General features: G+C 39.4%; 1 protein-coding gene across 6 annotated transcripts in view; it reads right to left on the reverse strand.

Moving 5' to 3' along the window:
- Positions 1-17216, reverse strand: part of LOC136875107 (zinc finger protein ZFP2) — a 215706-nt gene that overhangs the window by 126297 nt on the left and 72193 nt on the right. Inside the window, exon 3 of one of the 6 annotated variants that reach the window (XM_068227992.1) lies at positions 7881-8675. The exons of the other annotated variants lie outside the window; for them this stretch is intronic. Coding sequence (XP_068084093.1) covers positions 8229-8675 — 447 coding nt within the window. The 3' untranslated portion in view covers positions 7881-8228. Of the gene's footprint in view, positions 1-7880; positions 8676-17216 lie in introns of those variants that run through there. 6 annotated transcript variants of the gene reach the window in all.

Below are 17216 nucleotides of genomic sequence, written 5' to 3' on the forward strand. Positions count from 1 at the left end.
GGGGAAGGAAAGGGAGGAGTTGTAGAAGACAGGTGGTCTAATGTTCTAAGGGGAAGGAGATTGCAGGCCAAGGGCTCTATTCAGGATCAGAATTCAGGACAGGTGTCTGTGCGAAATCGGTACGAGTCACTCCAGGTAGAACAACACAGGGAAGATGAGGGACAGGGAACTGTTGCTGAGATGCATGGAAGTAAGAGGAAGGGAAAAGGTAGGAAAGGGAAATGTAGAGTAGAGGATAGGAAGAGACAGGTGGAACAGGGTCATGGGAAGGAGAAAAGGGAGGAGGAAGTAGCTTCTGCAGCTATCAGCAAAGATAGGGCTGACCAGGAGGGGAGGGGATCAAATGAGGTAGGTAGGGTTGAGGCTCTGGTCATGCGGGATTCCATCGTTAGACACGTGGGGAAAGTGTGTGGAGGAAAGGGAACCAGGGTAGAATGTTATCCAGGAATTAGGTTGAGGCAGATGTTGAGGAAAGTAGAAGAGAGGGAGGAGGGGAAGGAGAAGGTGGTAGTGTTTCACGTTGGTACCAACAACGTAAGGCAAGCTGATATAAGTACCAACATAGTTGGAGATGTGTGGGATCTGGAAAATGCAGCACGGGTGAAGTTTAAGAAAGCACAGATTGTTATTAGTGGAATACTGTGTAGGAGGGATACTGACTGGAGGGTGATTGGGGATTTAAATGAGACTATGGAGTGGGTATGTGGGAAACTGGGAGTGAAATTTCTAGATCCTAATGGGTGGGTAGGAGATAGGGATCTGCGCTCGGATGGCCTTCATTTAAACCGCAGTGGTACGTATAAGTTAGGAAATTTGTTTGGAAGGGTAATAGGGAGGTACATTCAGGGAAACAGGATGGCCTAGGGAGCGGTGATAAGGGAACAGGGAACTGGAAATCAAGTAGGGATGACATAAAATTGTTAGTGTTGAACTGTAGAAGTATTGTAAAGAAAGGAATAGAATTAAGTAATTTAATAGATATATATTTACCAGATATTGTAATAGGAGTTGAATCATGGCTGAGAAATGATATAATGGATGCAGACATTTTCTCACGGCACTGGAGTGTGTATCGTAGAGATAGGATAGGAAAGGTGGGAGGGGGAGTTTTCATTCTGGTGAAAGAAGAATTTGTAAGCTACGAAAAAGTTAAAGATGAGACACATGAAATTCTAGGTGTAAGGCTCATTTCTAAAGATAATAGGCAACTTGATATATTTGGAGTGTACAGATCGGGAAAGGGTAGCACTGATGCGGATTCGGAATTATTTGATAGGATAGTCAGCTATGTGGGAAACGACATGGAAAGAAATGTGATTGTAGCGGGAGATCTGAATTTGCCAGATGTAAATTGGGAAGGAAATGCGAACGACAGGAAGCATGACCAACAAATGGCAAGTAAGTTAATATGGGAAGGACAGCTGATTCAGAAAGTGATGGAACCAACCAGAGGGAAAAATATCCTGGATGTGGTGCTGATAAAACCATATGAGTTCTATAGGGAGACTGAAGTAATAGATGGTATTAGTGATCATGAAGCTGTTTTTGTGGTAGTTTAAAAAAAATGCGATAGAAAGGAAGGTCTTAAAAGTAGGACTGTTAGGCAGTACCATATGGCTGATAAAGCAGGTATGAGGCAGTTTCTAAAAAGTAACTATGAACGGTGGAAAACGGTAAATAAAAATGTAAACAGACTCTGGAATGGGTTTAAAGAAATTGTTGAGGAATGCGAAAACAGGTTTGTACCTTTAAGGGTAGTAAGGAATGGTAAAGACCCACCTTATTATAATAGAGAGATAAAGAGACTAAGAAGGAGGTGCAGACTGGAAAGAAATAGAGTTAGAAATGGCTGTGGAAGTAAGGAGAAATTCAAGGAACTTACTAGAAAATTGAATCTAGCAAAGAAGGCAGCTAAGGATAACATGATGGCAAGCATAATTGGCAGTCATACAAATTTTAGTGAAAAATTGAAGGGTATGTATAGGTATTTTAAGGCTGAAACAGGTTCCAAGAAGGACATTCCAGGAATAAGGGGAACAAGGGGAGTGCGTATGTGAGGATCTGCAAAAGGCAGAAGTATTCAGTCAGCAGTATGTAAAGATTGTTGGTTACAAGGATAATGTCGAGATAGACGAAGAGACTAAGGCCAAAGAAGTAATAAAATTTACATATGATAACAATGACATTTACAATAAGATACAAAAGTTGAAAACTAGAAAAGCGGCTGGAATTGATCAGATTTCTGGGGATATACTAAAGACAATGGGTTGGAATATAGTACCATAACTGAAGTACTTATTTGATTATTGTTTGGTCGAAGGAGCTATACCAGATGAATGGAGAGTTGCTATAGTAGCCCCTGTGTATAAAGGAAAGGGTGATAGACATAAAAATGAAAATTACAGGCCAGTAAGTTTGACATGCATTCTATGTAAGCTTTGGGAAGGCATTCTTTCTGATTATATTAGACATGTTTGTGAAATTAATAACTGGTTCGATAGAAGGCAATTCGGTTTTAGGAAAGGTTATTCCACTGAAGCTCAACTTGTAGGATTCCAGCAAGATATAGCAGATATCTTGGATTCTGGAGGTCAAATGGACTGTATCGCGATTGACATGTCTAAAGCATTTGATAGGGTGGATCATGGGAGACTACTGGCAAAAATGAGTGCAATTGGACTAGACAAAAGAGTGACTGAATGGGTTGCTATATTTCTAGAAAATAGATCTCAGAGAGTTAAGAGTAGGTGAAGCTTTGTCTGACCCTTTAATAGTTGAGAGGGGAGTTCCTCAGGGCAGTGTTATCGGACCTTTATGTTTTCTTATATATATAAATGATATGAGTAAAGGAGTGGAATTGGAGGTAAGGCTTTTTGCGGATGATGTTATTCTCTATAGAGTGATAAATAAGTTACAAGATTGTGAGCAACTGCAACGTGACCTCGAAAATGTTGTGAGATGGACAGCAGGCAATGGTATGTTGATAAACGGGGCTAAAAGTCAGGTTGTGAGTTTCACAAATAGAAAAAGTCCTCTGAGTTTTAATTACTGCGTTGATGGGGTGAAAGTTCCTTTTGGGGATCATTGTAAGTATCTAGGTGTTAATATAAGGAAAGATCTTCATTGGGGTAATCACATAAATGGGATTGTAAATAAAGGGTACCGATCTCTGCACATGGTTATGAGAGTGTTTAGGGGTTGTAGCAAGGATGTAAAGGAGAGTGCATATAAGTCTCTGGTAAGACCCCAACTAGAGTAATGGTTCCAGTGTATGGGACTCTCACCAGGATTACCTGATTCAAGAACTGGAGAAAATCCAAAGAAAAGCAGCTCGATTTGTTCTGGGTGATTTCCGACAAGAGAGTAGAGTTACAAAAATGTTGCAATGTTTGGGTTGGGAAGAATTGAGAGAAAGAAGAAGAGCTGCTCGACTAAGTGGTATGTTCCGAGCTGTCAGCGGAGAGATGGCGTGGAATGACATTAGTAGACGAATAGGTTTGAATGGCGTTTATAAAAGTAGGAAAGATCACAATATGAAGATAAAGTTGGAATTCAAGAGGACAAACTGGGGCAAATATTCATTTATAGGAAAGGGAGTTAGGGATTGGAATAACTTACCAAGGGAGATGTTCAATTAATTTCCAATTTCTTTGAAATCATTTCGGAAAAGGCTAGGAAAGCAACAGATAGGGAATCTGCCACCTGGGCGACTGCCCTAAATGCAGATCAGTATTGATTGAGTATCTTAACTGTGCCCAGTATGTTGTAACATTCGGTGATATAGACTGTCTTCCTGTTGAAGTTCATTGTTCATTTCTGATGGTTGTAATTGGAGTGCACTGACTGTGGTACCGGTACAGTTGAAGTTGTGCTGCTAGTACAGTAATGTATCAGAGCAAGATGAGATTATGTACAGCGTGAATGATTTAAATAGTGAAACTGAGCTTTACTATTTCTTGAAGGAATTGGTGGACAAGGTATTCCACTATGGGTTAGCTACAGGCCATGTCAGGTACGCTGAACAACACCACAATTCCACATTCCTTCTGCAGTAATATTCAGCAGGCTATTCTGGTGACTTGCAGACATGGGATCATTCGCAGCAAGGAGAACAGATCCAGTAGGAGTCGCACAGTCCGCATGCTGGAAATGGAGAAGCATGGGTTGTGCCTTAAAAAACACGATTCCTCAACAAGTTTGTGAAGAACTGATGCTACTTGTGTGGTCAGTTGTGCACAGTCAGGAACTTTATCCAACATTTGCAAGCTCTTCGGCTACCAGACAACTATGTCGAGATTACAGTTCTGCCACTGGCTCCTAGCTAGGACACTGAAGATCCACAGTTCACAGACAGCATTTTATTTAATGAAGTTGCAGGATTCACAAGAGATGGCATATAAAGTTACCAGAACACATCCGTGCAGGCAGATGTAAATTCTCGAGCGATCATGGAGATATGACATTAGGTTTGCTTTAATATCAATGTGTCAGAAGTTATCGTGGGTGACAGACCTGTAAGACCACAGACATTAACCCTCTACTCAAAAGACCTCTCTAAATAACAATTAGGGGAGACCGGGCTTATTTAACTACTGACACCACGTAAAATCCATGTATGTTTAGTTGATGAATATATATTATTAACCATAAAAAGCACATTTTACAATCAATTAGTACACTCTAAGGTATTAACAAGTAGAGAAAATGGTCAATATTGCAAACTTCAAGCTCAAGATTACTGGAAAAGTACAGTGTTATTTTACAAATTATTTTTAAGGTGATATTATCCTTTCACTCCTACACAATTAGCACTGTAACTGACAACAGTTACCTAGATCTTATAAACAAACAAGATCGGCAGATTTTGAAAGAACATTCCAAACATATTGCTTTTGCACATCTAATGCACTTGTATGCCGTTTTCCTCTTTTTCTGGTATGGACACGTGCTGCAAGTCTTTCTATTCTCAAGTCTGTCAGTTATACTGTGTTCTGCAATAGGAAGGTCATCTTCGAGGTTAAGGATTTCTTGAATACTGTTCCTCAATTTAAGTGGGAAGTTTGGTATGGAAACTCGTTTGGCAAGATGAGGTTTCACCATTTCCATCCCAAGTTCATGAACAAAGTCAAACCTTTTCACAATTTTGTTCCCTGAGTAGTACAAGTATAGAATATAGCTATTGACCATAGCTATATTGAACAAAGAAAAGAATACTGCCATGGGCCATCGCTGGGTTCTTCTGTTAGATGGATAATTTGCGCACTTCATGTCAAGTGTATCCACACCAGATTTAGTTGCATTGTAGTAACTGTTGATTTCTTGCATTCCATTTTCATCTTCACATCTGCTATGATGCATTGATGAAATAAAGATTACAGCTCTATTCTTCTTTGGAACAATAGACAACAGTGTCAAGTCCTTAGTAAATCCATACATAGCGGAGTTAACCTTTCTTGAAGGTGATGGCTGGAATTCCTTAGGAATCTCTCTTCTGTTTTTCCTCACAGTTCTCAAGTATGATAGTCCCCGATTTTTTAAAACGTTTGCCAATTCCACAGCTGAAAACCAATTGTCACCTGTTATATTGCGATTGCTTTTCTGCACAACCTTTGTAACTCTCAAGATGGACTGCGTTGGCTTTCCTAATTTACGTTCTTCACCTGTAAGGCCTATCCCATCAGAATACCTGTATAAATAGAGGCATTATAAAGGTACGAACATTTAGCATCTGTAAAGCACACTACCTTTATTCCGTATTTTCCTGGTTTCTTTGGCATGTATACTTTAAATGGACATCTACCCCTGAAAGGTATAAGCATCTCGTCGACGCAAACGTTTTCTCCCAGGACGAACAACGTTTGGCAGTTGCCCAAAAATTTCTCGAAGAATGTGGAGATTGGAGCCACGCGATCTGTCTTCCTCCTGCTTTCTCTGTCTCTAGAGTCGTCGAAACGCAGAGCGAGTAGAAGGATCTCGAACCTCTTCACTGACATTGTACACCGAAAACTTGGACGTCCTGATGGTCCAGTAGAAAACAAAGAATGCATATTCTCGCGGCCTGTCTTGAAAATGGAGGATAATGCCAGTAATCCAAGAAGAGCTTTAATTTCAACAGAATTGGTGTCCCTGTAATTAGAAAGATTTGATGGATTTTTAATTTTACCCCGTATGTTTGATAGTTTTTGGTTTGTCCATAGAACAATTTCATTAATCATATAATCATCCAAAAGAAGGTTGCAGATATCTGTAGGAGCTGCTTTATTACCCAAGGCTTTAGCAGCGGCAGTAAGACCAGGCAGACCTCGAATAATATTGTGTGCAGGTGTTTTTCTAGATTGAGTTTGCGGCTGGCTGTACCAAACAAATTTATTTTTACCTAGATAGACATCATTGGTTGTAGCAGTGTCAGGTGAAGCGGTTGTGGTTGTTATATTTTCATCTTCATGGCTGGCTTCGTCAGGGTTCAGCATTTCTTCTTCTATCACCTCGGTGTCTGAATCAGATGTTACACTCTCACCTTTATTGCTGATGATGAAATCTGGATCTTGGTCAGAATCATCAATCTCCGAATCTTCCACCTCATCGTTATCGTCTTCCAACCATTCTCCCAATCTTGTGCGAAAATCAACATCAGTTGGCCTCGTTGCCATTGCAATACGGTAAGAGACATTTTCCATCTCTGTGAAATGTAATAAGTACAATTACATAAGAGAAATCTCCCTCAAATAGAACTTACAGCTATGTTGTATTTGATAAATTCTACGTTATACGACATACCGGTCTGTAAGACTGCCAAGATTAGCACGGAACAATGACACACTTGACAAATAACCCCGATAACAATGCACTAAACAGTTTTGAAACAACAAACACGCTGTAGCTTATTAGACGAAAGGTCAAAGAACACATAGCTTGAAGGAAAATGTAAAACATTTACCATTGTTGCCAATATCGTAGAAATAAAATTATCTAGCGGCCTGACAGACCGATCTTTCGGGTTGAGGGTTAATATTAACAGGTACTGAGTAACATTAGTTTCCATAACTACAATGAATTAACAGCTCAATTGGGGAACTTTACCCTTGCAGAAAGATAACAGATGCATGAAAAGGTAATACTTCAATTTCTGTACCTTGTGCAACAGCAACTAAACCAAACATTTCATGGGTAAATGATTAGTTGAGCAGATACCAGTATCACAGTCTCCCCATTCACCTGCCCTGAATCCTTTTGGGCTTTGCGAACAATACATACATGGGTGTAAGCCCAACCTATCCACAACATGCATGTTACAGGGGCATTAGCAATTCACATGACCAAATATGAGTACAGCCAAGTATGACCTCAAGAGCTCATGATTCACTGACAAGAGGGTCCGAATCATGGGTAAGGATTCATGGTGACCACATAGAGCACCTCCTTAGTGTCTACATCTACGTAATACACAGATGGGTATCAGATGAGAGATTGGCCCATATCTCAACAGCTGCCAAATTAAATTTCATTCTTCCACACAAAATTCAGTATTTTACCGTCAATGTTAAACTTAAAAATGGAAATGAACCAACAAGCATTGTATCATGTCATAATTGTTAGCGCTATTAGCTGCCCTACACGTGTCCAGCAATGGAACGAGAAAACAATGAAACACATGTAGAAGTAATCAAAACCGACTTTCAACCTATTAGGTCATCTTACGTACATTTAGTACGTGTGGAAGAGATATTAACGCTCCGTTGGTCGCGCCTCATTTCTTAACACCGCTGGTTGCGGGTGAGCGGAGCGCTCACCATTAATGTAATGTTATTTTTGAGGCCTTTTTTGTTATTATTTTAAATTATATATAATTAATCTTAATTAAAAATATTAATTAAAACAAATTTCGATATTTATTTATTCTTTAATTACTTTTTTGTTGACAGGTTAAGTTAAGTACAATATTCATTGAAACAGAATACACATAATTATGCAAACACCATAGTGATGTACTCTCCTACGGAATAGCAAACTTTACAGCGCTGTACAAAGGCCTCAAATATTTCTCGTATCGCTGCCAATTTATCGACGGATTTCCTTTCATTTCTCGTCTGAGCATCATCAAATCAGAGACATCTCAAAAGTAAGTAAAATCTCCGGTATGACATCACTAGACGAAATATTTCTGGAGCTGTCCCATCCGTCGCCCACAAATCTTCAACATTTTGATGAGAGGACTTCATCACACCGGATTAGTAAAATAATCCTATAAGAGCCCTGATTTCAGCAATGTCGGTATCCACAGCATCCCTCTCCCGAGAATAATTAGCTCTCGTAATGCGTAAGCGAACATTCGTATGAAACACAATTTTCTCCAACACACTGTCTGGGAAGTAGAGAGCCCACGATTCACTTACTATCCTCGCATTTTGTGCATCACGTGTGACACCTGGTGGATGAATCACAATGTTTCTTTTCTTCCCACGTTTGTTGGGGAGAGGGGGATGAATATTCCACAGAGTAATGTTGTTACGACCAACATATTGAGGAGCAGGCTCGACTGGCTGACCAGGAACGGCTTCGTCCCCAGAAACATCTGATGCGCTGTCGTGATCGCTGTTGGCGTGTTGCTCTGTATCTGAGTACTCAGAATCTTCATTATTGCCTTCAGCTAAGAGAGCTGCTTCATCATCCGCCTCCTCTAATAACAATTACAAATCATGAAATCTGGATTCATGACTTATAGGCTAATGTGATAGGAATAATGTGGAAATTGGAAAAAATATAACACCAATGGTCGCGGGTGAGCGACTCGCTCACTTATAGTGCACCGTGGTCATTAACGATTGCCTGGCTGGTAATGAAAGTCGCGCCACACCCTGCAACATTGTTAGACTTGCTCAGAACATTCCAAAAGTCAGCTACTTGGTGATTAAGAAGTATAGTGCTACTTAGCTTCGCATGGCACATCTTTAAAAAGGAAAGTGGGCGCCACGCTCACCCCGCGACTAATGGAGGGTTAAGTACAGAACAAAAATGGCCAACCAGACACCAGTGGGATCCGAACCCACAACCTCCGATTTTGCGTCGGTTGCTCTACCAATTGAGCTATGGTGGCCTAGGCCATCCTTGTTCTGTTGGAAAGGATCTAAGCTACAGGTCTGGTACTACTACTACTACTACTACTACTACTACTACTGCTGCTGCTGCTACCATTACACAGTAGAGTGCGTTTAAGTTGCACATTGAGGGCCAAGTCAATGAATACTGAATTTCACGACCCCGTTGTAATCAAAACCGATTTCAAAATCAAATCAAAACCTCTCAGTGGCAAATGGTACATTAAAATACATTATTGTCAAGCACTAAATTTTAAATTAACAAGAGAAGAAGAAAGTTTTTCTAGAATATAATAATATACAATTTATTCTATTAAACAAACAGCTCATCCTAAATAAATTTACATTGTTTACAAAATTCTACTTATAATGGTTCGTGTTTGTGGGTTACTGTAGTCACGTCCTAGTTCGTGAATCATGGGCAACGGCTGAGTGGCCTAGTAAGTAGTCCTGAGAGTCGGGATACCAGTTGCTATGGAATGGGAGTGGGCATCTCGGACATATTCTGAGTCGTGGCCCTCCTTGTGCTCAGGCGGCCAGGACTACACAATTCACCGGTGGTCCATAACCCGTTAGAGGAGAGATCCTCATTTGGACTATGTGCAAGTAGGGCAGCATCCTGCTTCATGAATTTACCGAGCTCAGAACACTTTAAGCAAGCCTCGGACCTATGGGAGTAATGGAGTCCCACTCCCATTTGACAGGCGAGGGACTCGTTGGAAACAACTTGGCGAACGAAATGGAATTCTATGGGGAGCTATCAATATTAATGGGGCTTATGGAAGAAAGAAGGTAGAACTTGCTGAGTCAGCAAAGAGGATGCATCTGGATGTGCTAGGAGTAAGTGATATTCGGGTAAGGGGAGATAAGGAGGAAGAGATAGGAGATTATAAAGTGTACTTGATGGGCAGAGTCTGGGGTAGGGCTCTTTATCAGGAATACCATTGCACGCAACATAGTTTCTGTTAGGCACGTAAGTGAGCGAATGATGTGTGTAGATTTGTCAGTGGGAGGAATTAGGACAAGAATTGTGTCCGTGTATTCACCATGTGAGGGTGCAGATGAGGATGAAGTTGACAAGTTTTATGAAGCATTGAGTGACATCGTGGTCAGGGTCAACAGCAAGGATAGAATAGTGCTAATGGGTGATTTCAATGCGAGACTTGGGAATAGAACTGAAGGATACGAAAGGGTGATTGGTAAATGTGGGGAAGATATGGGAATGGGAAGCGTTTGCTGGACTTCTCTGCTAGTATGGGTTTAGCTGTTACGAATACATTCTTCAAGCATAAGGCTATTCACCGCTACACATGGGAAGCTAGGGGTACCAGATCCATAATAGACTATATCTTAACAGACTTTGAATTCAGGAAATCTTTTAGGAATGTACGAGTTTTTCGGGGATTTTTCGATGATACAGAACATTATCTGATCTGTAGTGAACTAAGTATCTCTAGGCCTAGGGTAGAGAAAGTGAAATCTATCTGCAAACGAATAAGGGTAGAAAATCTCCAGGATGAGGAAATTAGACAGAAGTACATGGATATGATTAGTGAGAAGTTTCGAACAGTAGACAGTAACCAGGTTCAGGATATAGAAAGTGAATGGGTGGCATACAGGGATGCTGTAGTAGAAACAGCAAGGGAATGCCTAGGAACAACTGTGTGTAAAGATGGGAAAAGGCAAACATCTTGGTGGAATGATGAAGTGAGAGCAGCCTGTAAACGTAAAAAGAAGGCTTATCAGAAATGGCTCCAAACAAGGGCCGAGGCAGACAGGGATTTGTACGTAGATGAAAGAAACAGAGCGAAACAAATAGTTGTTGAATCCAAAAAGAAGTCATGGGAAGATTTTGGTAATAACCTGGAAAGGCTAGGTCAAGCAGCAGGGAAACCTTTCTGGACAGTAATAAAGAATCTTAGGAAGGGAGAGAAAAAGGAAATGAACAGTGTTTTGAGTAATTCAGGTGAACTCATAACAGATCCCAGGGAATCACGGGAGAGGTGGAGGGAATATTTTGAACATCTTCTCAATGTAAAAGGAAATCATCATAGTGGTGTTGCAAACAGTCAAGCTCATGGGGAGGAGGAAAATGATGTTGGTGAAATTATGCTTGAGGAAGTGGAAAGGATAGTAAATAAACTCCATTGTCATAAGGCAGCAGGAATAGATGAAATTAGACCTGAAATGGTGAAGTATAGTGGGAAGGCAGGGATGAAATGGCTTCATAGAGTAGTAAAATTAGCGTGGAGTGTTGGTAAGGTACCTTCAGATTGGACAAAAGCAGTAATTGCACCTATCTATAAGCAAGGGAACAGGAAGGATTGCAACAACTATCGAGGTATCTCATTGATTAGTATACCAGGCAAAGTATTCACAGGCATCTTGGAAGGGAGGGTGTGATTAGTCATTGAGAGGAAGTTGGATGAAAACCAGTGTGGTTTCAGACCACAGAGAGGCTGTCAGGATCAGATTTTCCGTATGCGCCAGGTAATTGAAAAATGCTACGAGAGGAATAGGCAGTTGTGTTTATGTTTCGTAGACCTAGAGAAAGCATATGACAGGGTACCGAGGGAAAAGATGTTCGCTATGCTGGGGGACTATGGAATTAAAGGTAGATTATTAAAATCAATCAAAGGCATTTATGTTGACAATTGGGCTTCAGTGAGAATTGATGGTAGAATGAGTTCTTGGTTCGGGGTACTTACAGGAGTTAGACAAGGCTGTAATCTTTCACCTTTGCTGTTTGTAGTTTACATGGATCATATGCTGAAAGGTATAAAATGGCAGGGAGGGATTCAGTTAGGTGGAAATGTAGTAAGCAGCCTGGCCTATGCTGACGACTTGGTCTTAATGGCAGACTGTGCCGAAAGCCTGCAGTCTAACATCTTGGAATTTGAAAATAGGTGCAATGAGTATGGTATGAAAATTAGCCTCTCGAAGACTAAATTGATGTCAGTAGGTAAGAAATCCAACAGAATTGAATGTCAGATTGGTGATACAAAACTAGAACAGGCCGATAATTTCAAGTATTTAGGTTGTGTGTTTTCCCAGGAAGGTAATATAGTAAGTGAGATTGAATCAAGGTGTAGTAAAGCTAATGCAGTGAGCTCGCAGTTGCGATCAGCAGTATTCTGTAAGAAGGAAGTCAGCTCCCAGACAAAACTATCTTTACATCGGTCTGTTTTCAGACCAACTTTGCTTTATGGGAGCGAAAGCTGGGTGGACTCAGGATATCTTATTCATAAGTTAGAAGTAACAGACATGAAAGTAGCGAGAATGATTGCTGGTACATACAGGTGGGAACAATGGCAGGAGGGAACTCGGAATGAGGAGTTAAGGCTAATTTAGGAATGAACTCGATGGATGAAGCTGTACGCATAAACCGGCTTCGGTGGTGGGGTCATGTTAGGCGAATGGAGGAGGATAGGTTACCTAGGAGAATAATGGACTCTGTTATGGAGGGTAAGAGAAGTAGAGGGAGACCAAGACGACGATGGTTAGACTCTGTTTCTAACGATTTAAAGATAAGAGGTATAGAACTAAATGAGGCCACAACACTAGTTGCAAATCGAGGATTGTGGCGACGTTTAGTAAATTCTCAGAGGCTTGCAGACTGAACGCTGAAAGGCATAACAGTCTATAATGATAATGTATGTAATGTATGTATGTATGTATGTAATATCACCTATACTTACAAACATAGTCAACTCATATACAGTATGTGGAATTATTTCAAATAATACTCTACAACTGGTATAAAATTAAATTTACATTGCATTTATTTACTTTTAAATTTTTCTAGAATATAATAATATACAATTTATTCTATTAAACAAACAGCTCATCCTTAATAAATTTACATTGTTTACAAAATTCTACTTATAATATCACCTATACTTACAAACATAGTCAACTCATATACAGTATGTGGAATTATTTCAAATAATACTCTACAACTGGTATAAAATTAAATTTACATTGCATTTATTTACTTTTTTTTACCCATTTTGGAACCTATTAGGTCGTGTTACGTACATTTAGTATTGTGCCGTTTCACAATTCTTTATAAGATCTAGAGCAACAAAGATGGAGTCTCTGCGGTCAAAATCTCAAATAAAATACATTTAACGTCAGTACGGGCCAAATTATAAGTCTTTTCGTCAGTCGGTTACGGTAATAGCCGCGTTTAGAAGGCGCAGAAAAAAATGACAGATGGACATTATTTGAAACCATTATTCAAGAAAAAAGATGCTCATCTTTTATTATCTAATCTGACTTCGGTGTATTAAGAAGACGTAAAACTCATTTTAAAGGAATTATCCAGCGGAGCGATATATTGGAGATTTGGAAACGAAGATTAATTCCCGACTACACGCTATTTTGCGGAGATCAAGATTTAAACGCCGCGCGGGAGATTTAATACGAGAAACAATAAGAGATAAGATATACTACTGTGGAACTACGTCACGCAGTGACGCAAGCCCTTGATGAAATTTGCCCGACACCGTTTAACATTGAAAGACACTTACGGACCAGTAATTGAATGCATTTAGGCTGATAAAAGACGGCGGAAAGAAATTTAATTTCAAATCAGAATATACCGAATATATGTCTTAGACAATTCTGGACTATTTATTGATTTAACTGTGTCCCAGTAAAAAACTATGCAATCTGAGCAACGCAAGAGCTATAGTACTTGGAAAATGTCAGCAATGAGTCAAATATTCTATCATTGTTCTGTTCCATACGCACGAGTCTTCACCATGGGTCTGTAAGGAAGCAAGGCGATGCTGCTTGGATCCTGACGAGGCGAGACGATGTTGGCTGTCCCGGATGACCAGTGAGCGATGATGAGAAGCCACGATGTACCCGACCACTTGTGGAGGAACCAGATGACCAGTTCCTAGTCTCAGATGACCGGAGACGAGGAAACGCCGAGACCATCTTGAGCAAAGCTAAGTCCAATATCCAAGTCGTTTTCGTAAGTAAGAAGATATTATTTCTTTATTTGCTTGGTAATATTTATTTGTGCGAACACAGTGCGTAAATAAACATCTAGCTAAATTGATTGGAAGTAGGTACTCATCCGTATGAAACGTCATTTCCATTTGTAGGCGTGGTCACCAAGTGATGTCCCGATCGTAATGTTTTCCAGAGATATGCGTGAAGAGATCGCTAAAATTATTATTATTATTATTATTATTATTATTATTATCAGTGATGTGTAAAGAATGAAGTAGGCATTTATATCTGCGTGTCCTAAACTTAAGCAACGTCAAACTGTTCGAGATCATGCATAGGATTTGTGTTATGAAGGAATGGCAGTAGACTACTCCAAGTTACGTTAAATTTGGCACTATGACTGTAGTAAATAAAGTAGGCATTTTAGTAATGTCGCGGCACGTTGATGTGCAAGTCAAGGTAATGAATTACGTGATGAAGTGATAGTGTGGTTATATGAAAATAGAGTAATAATTAACGCGTCATGGATATGATATAGAGTTGTTGATGATGTATGATGGTTGTAGTTATTGTTTCTTCGAGAGAGAGTCATAATTGCATGAAATAAGGTCTCGTGACTTCAAATGTTATAATTGAGAAGGTCACTGATTTCTCGCCAATTCCACGCAATGATTTTAAGTCTACGCATTTTATCTAGCTCAGGACATGATCTCGGGACGTGTAGTGCAATGTTTCTTTTATCCATATTAAGTTACCTGGAGAAGCATATGCTTACTCTGGATAGATTTGAGCCTTCACTGATTTGCTTAGGAAGATCTCGAGAACTCTCACTGAATAATTACATTTCTGTATAAATTTCAATCTATAGGCCGATCACTGGTGACCTAGGTTTTCGAAGGAGAATCATTTTCTTTTAGCTGGAGATAGTGTCATCCGATTAAGGAGATTTTCCATTGGTAGCATGTGTTATTATAACCCTGTATAACCAGTGTGGTGACGTTTCTTGCTACTTCGTACGCACGTAGTCTATGTCAATAAGATAAGGTCATATTACCTTAAATTCATGAATTAAATCTTGCGAAGATGTTACTTATTGGATGATTACGGCTTACAATGGAAGTAGCTTAGCTCATGATGTGTAACACAAGGAAATATGAGTGTCTAAGAAGCGACTTGATAGGCAGAAATCAATATTTAAGACGTAAAACATATATGTGTGTACTCGTCAGAACAACGCAAGAAGAGTTTATAATAGCCTTATTGATAGTCTTAAAACTACAGACAGACTATCAGTCAATGAAAATTTAAGTAATGTGACAGTTTTAGAATAAATATCAGGTGTTAATTACCATAATCTAATGCGATTTCCAAGAATGGTTGACTTAAACAAATGGAACTCCATTTCTTGACTGAACATTAGCTCAGAAATTCCATATGCGATTCTTTATTTCTCAAAGGAATACAACTAGAAAGACTGTAAATAATAGTTGATAGGAGTTTTCTTTTCTTTTCTGTGGATGCATCCTACATTTTTAATGTAAATAATTTTCATGTTTTATTTTCTTGCCAAGAAGGCACTTGTAAATACTATTAGCTGTGTTCAATTTAATTTATTTACTCATCACCCAACTCGCTAGGTGAATTGAAAGAGAAGGATAGGGCAGTTTCTTTTTAAGAATCTTCCCACATGTTACATGTCATTTACACTATTAATTGATGATTTCGGAGATGAATGAGTACTAAGAAAGGAAGCTATTTAAGCCGAGAAGGCATTCAATCATTTGGGGTGAAGTCGAAAGACGTGATTTTTCCAAAGTTATCGACGGACATGGATTACTAGGTCGACAATGAGTCACTCATTACAAAGGCTACTTCATTAGTAAAATTTTGAAATAATTTCTTGAATATCTGATTTAATATTTAAATAAATTTTGAATGGTGAAACCTAAAAACTCTTTCTCTGTGTTCTTAGCATAAGGATTAGTTGTAAGACTGTAGTAGTAACGATCGACGACGATTTCCTTAAGAATTAATGAGAATGGTACCTAACTAAATACGAGTAAGAGACGTCTTTCTGCGTTAGTTAGAGAATACCGTTGATTGACCTGGACGTTTTTCTGTTGCGGAACTCACACCCGTAGAACTCAGTCACCGGATTTATTGAAGTTAGAGCTAGTCTGGATCTCTTGTGTCCTTGCCTGGACGCGGGAACGGCGCAAGTAGAAAATGGCGCCTCAACGTGATGCGAATGGAGGAAAACGCCATGGGAACTGTTGGTTGCAAACCAAATAGAATTTTTTTTTGAGATACTCATATATGTGGAAATTCAAGAGAAAGTCGTCGTGGGAAGTCAAGAGAAAGAATACGACACAGAACTGTGAAGAGGTCGATTCCCATATGTAGCAATAAGAATGAGGAAAACATCGGGAAACCTAGTAAGAAGATGACAGAGATGATAGTCGAATGACGGGTCTTCGGTGCAATATTAGAATAAAATGGGAGAATTTACTCAAGAGAAGTGGGTAAGACGAAGGAGATATTTTAGAAACTAATGGATGAGGAATTATTGATGGTAACAGCAGGATGATTGCATGGAAATGGAGATGTTATACGGTAATTTCTTTACTGGACTGTTAGGCGTTATTATCTTATGGGATCGAAGTGGACACAGCAAGATATTAGACTGTGAGAATGAGTAGATGCCCAGTATAGATAATGGAACAGGAGAAAGAAGAAATGGATGGTTGCTCTGAAGAGGATGACAGAAAATAGCTGGTAGCAGTCAGAACTAGGAAAGAAGGATAAATTACTGCTAATATGTCAATTTATTTAGATGTAACTTAGATATAAGAGATAGATTGTAAGAGGTTATTTGAGTTATTTTCAGTTAAGAATTGGAGTCATAAGTACATGAACAAGTACCTCATATTTCCTAGTGTGATTGGGTCAACATCGTGAGCTGAATCAGATCCAAGTAGTGAAGCCTGCCTGTTTATTTGCTGAATATATATATTGTTGATTGGAGTAGTGGGAGAGACATTGCTGGAGAACTTGAGTTGTGGAGAATTTAGGGAAACCATAGAGTTTATTAGGATTTTTAGAATTTAGAATACTAATTAAATATCGAAATGACGACGTTAAGCCATTTGAAAGCTC

The sequence above is a fragment of the Anabrus simplex genome, chromosome 5, assembly GCF_040414725.1.
Source record: "Anabrus simplex isolate iqAnaSimp1 chromosome 5, ASM4041472v1, whole genome shotgun sequence".
Taxonomy (NCBI): Eukaryota; Metazoa; Arthropoda; class Insecta; order Orthoptera; family Tettigoniidae; genus Anabrus; species Anabrus simplex.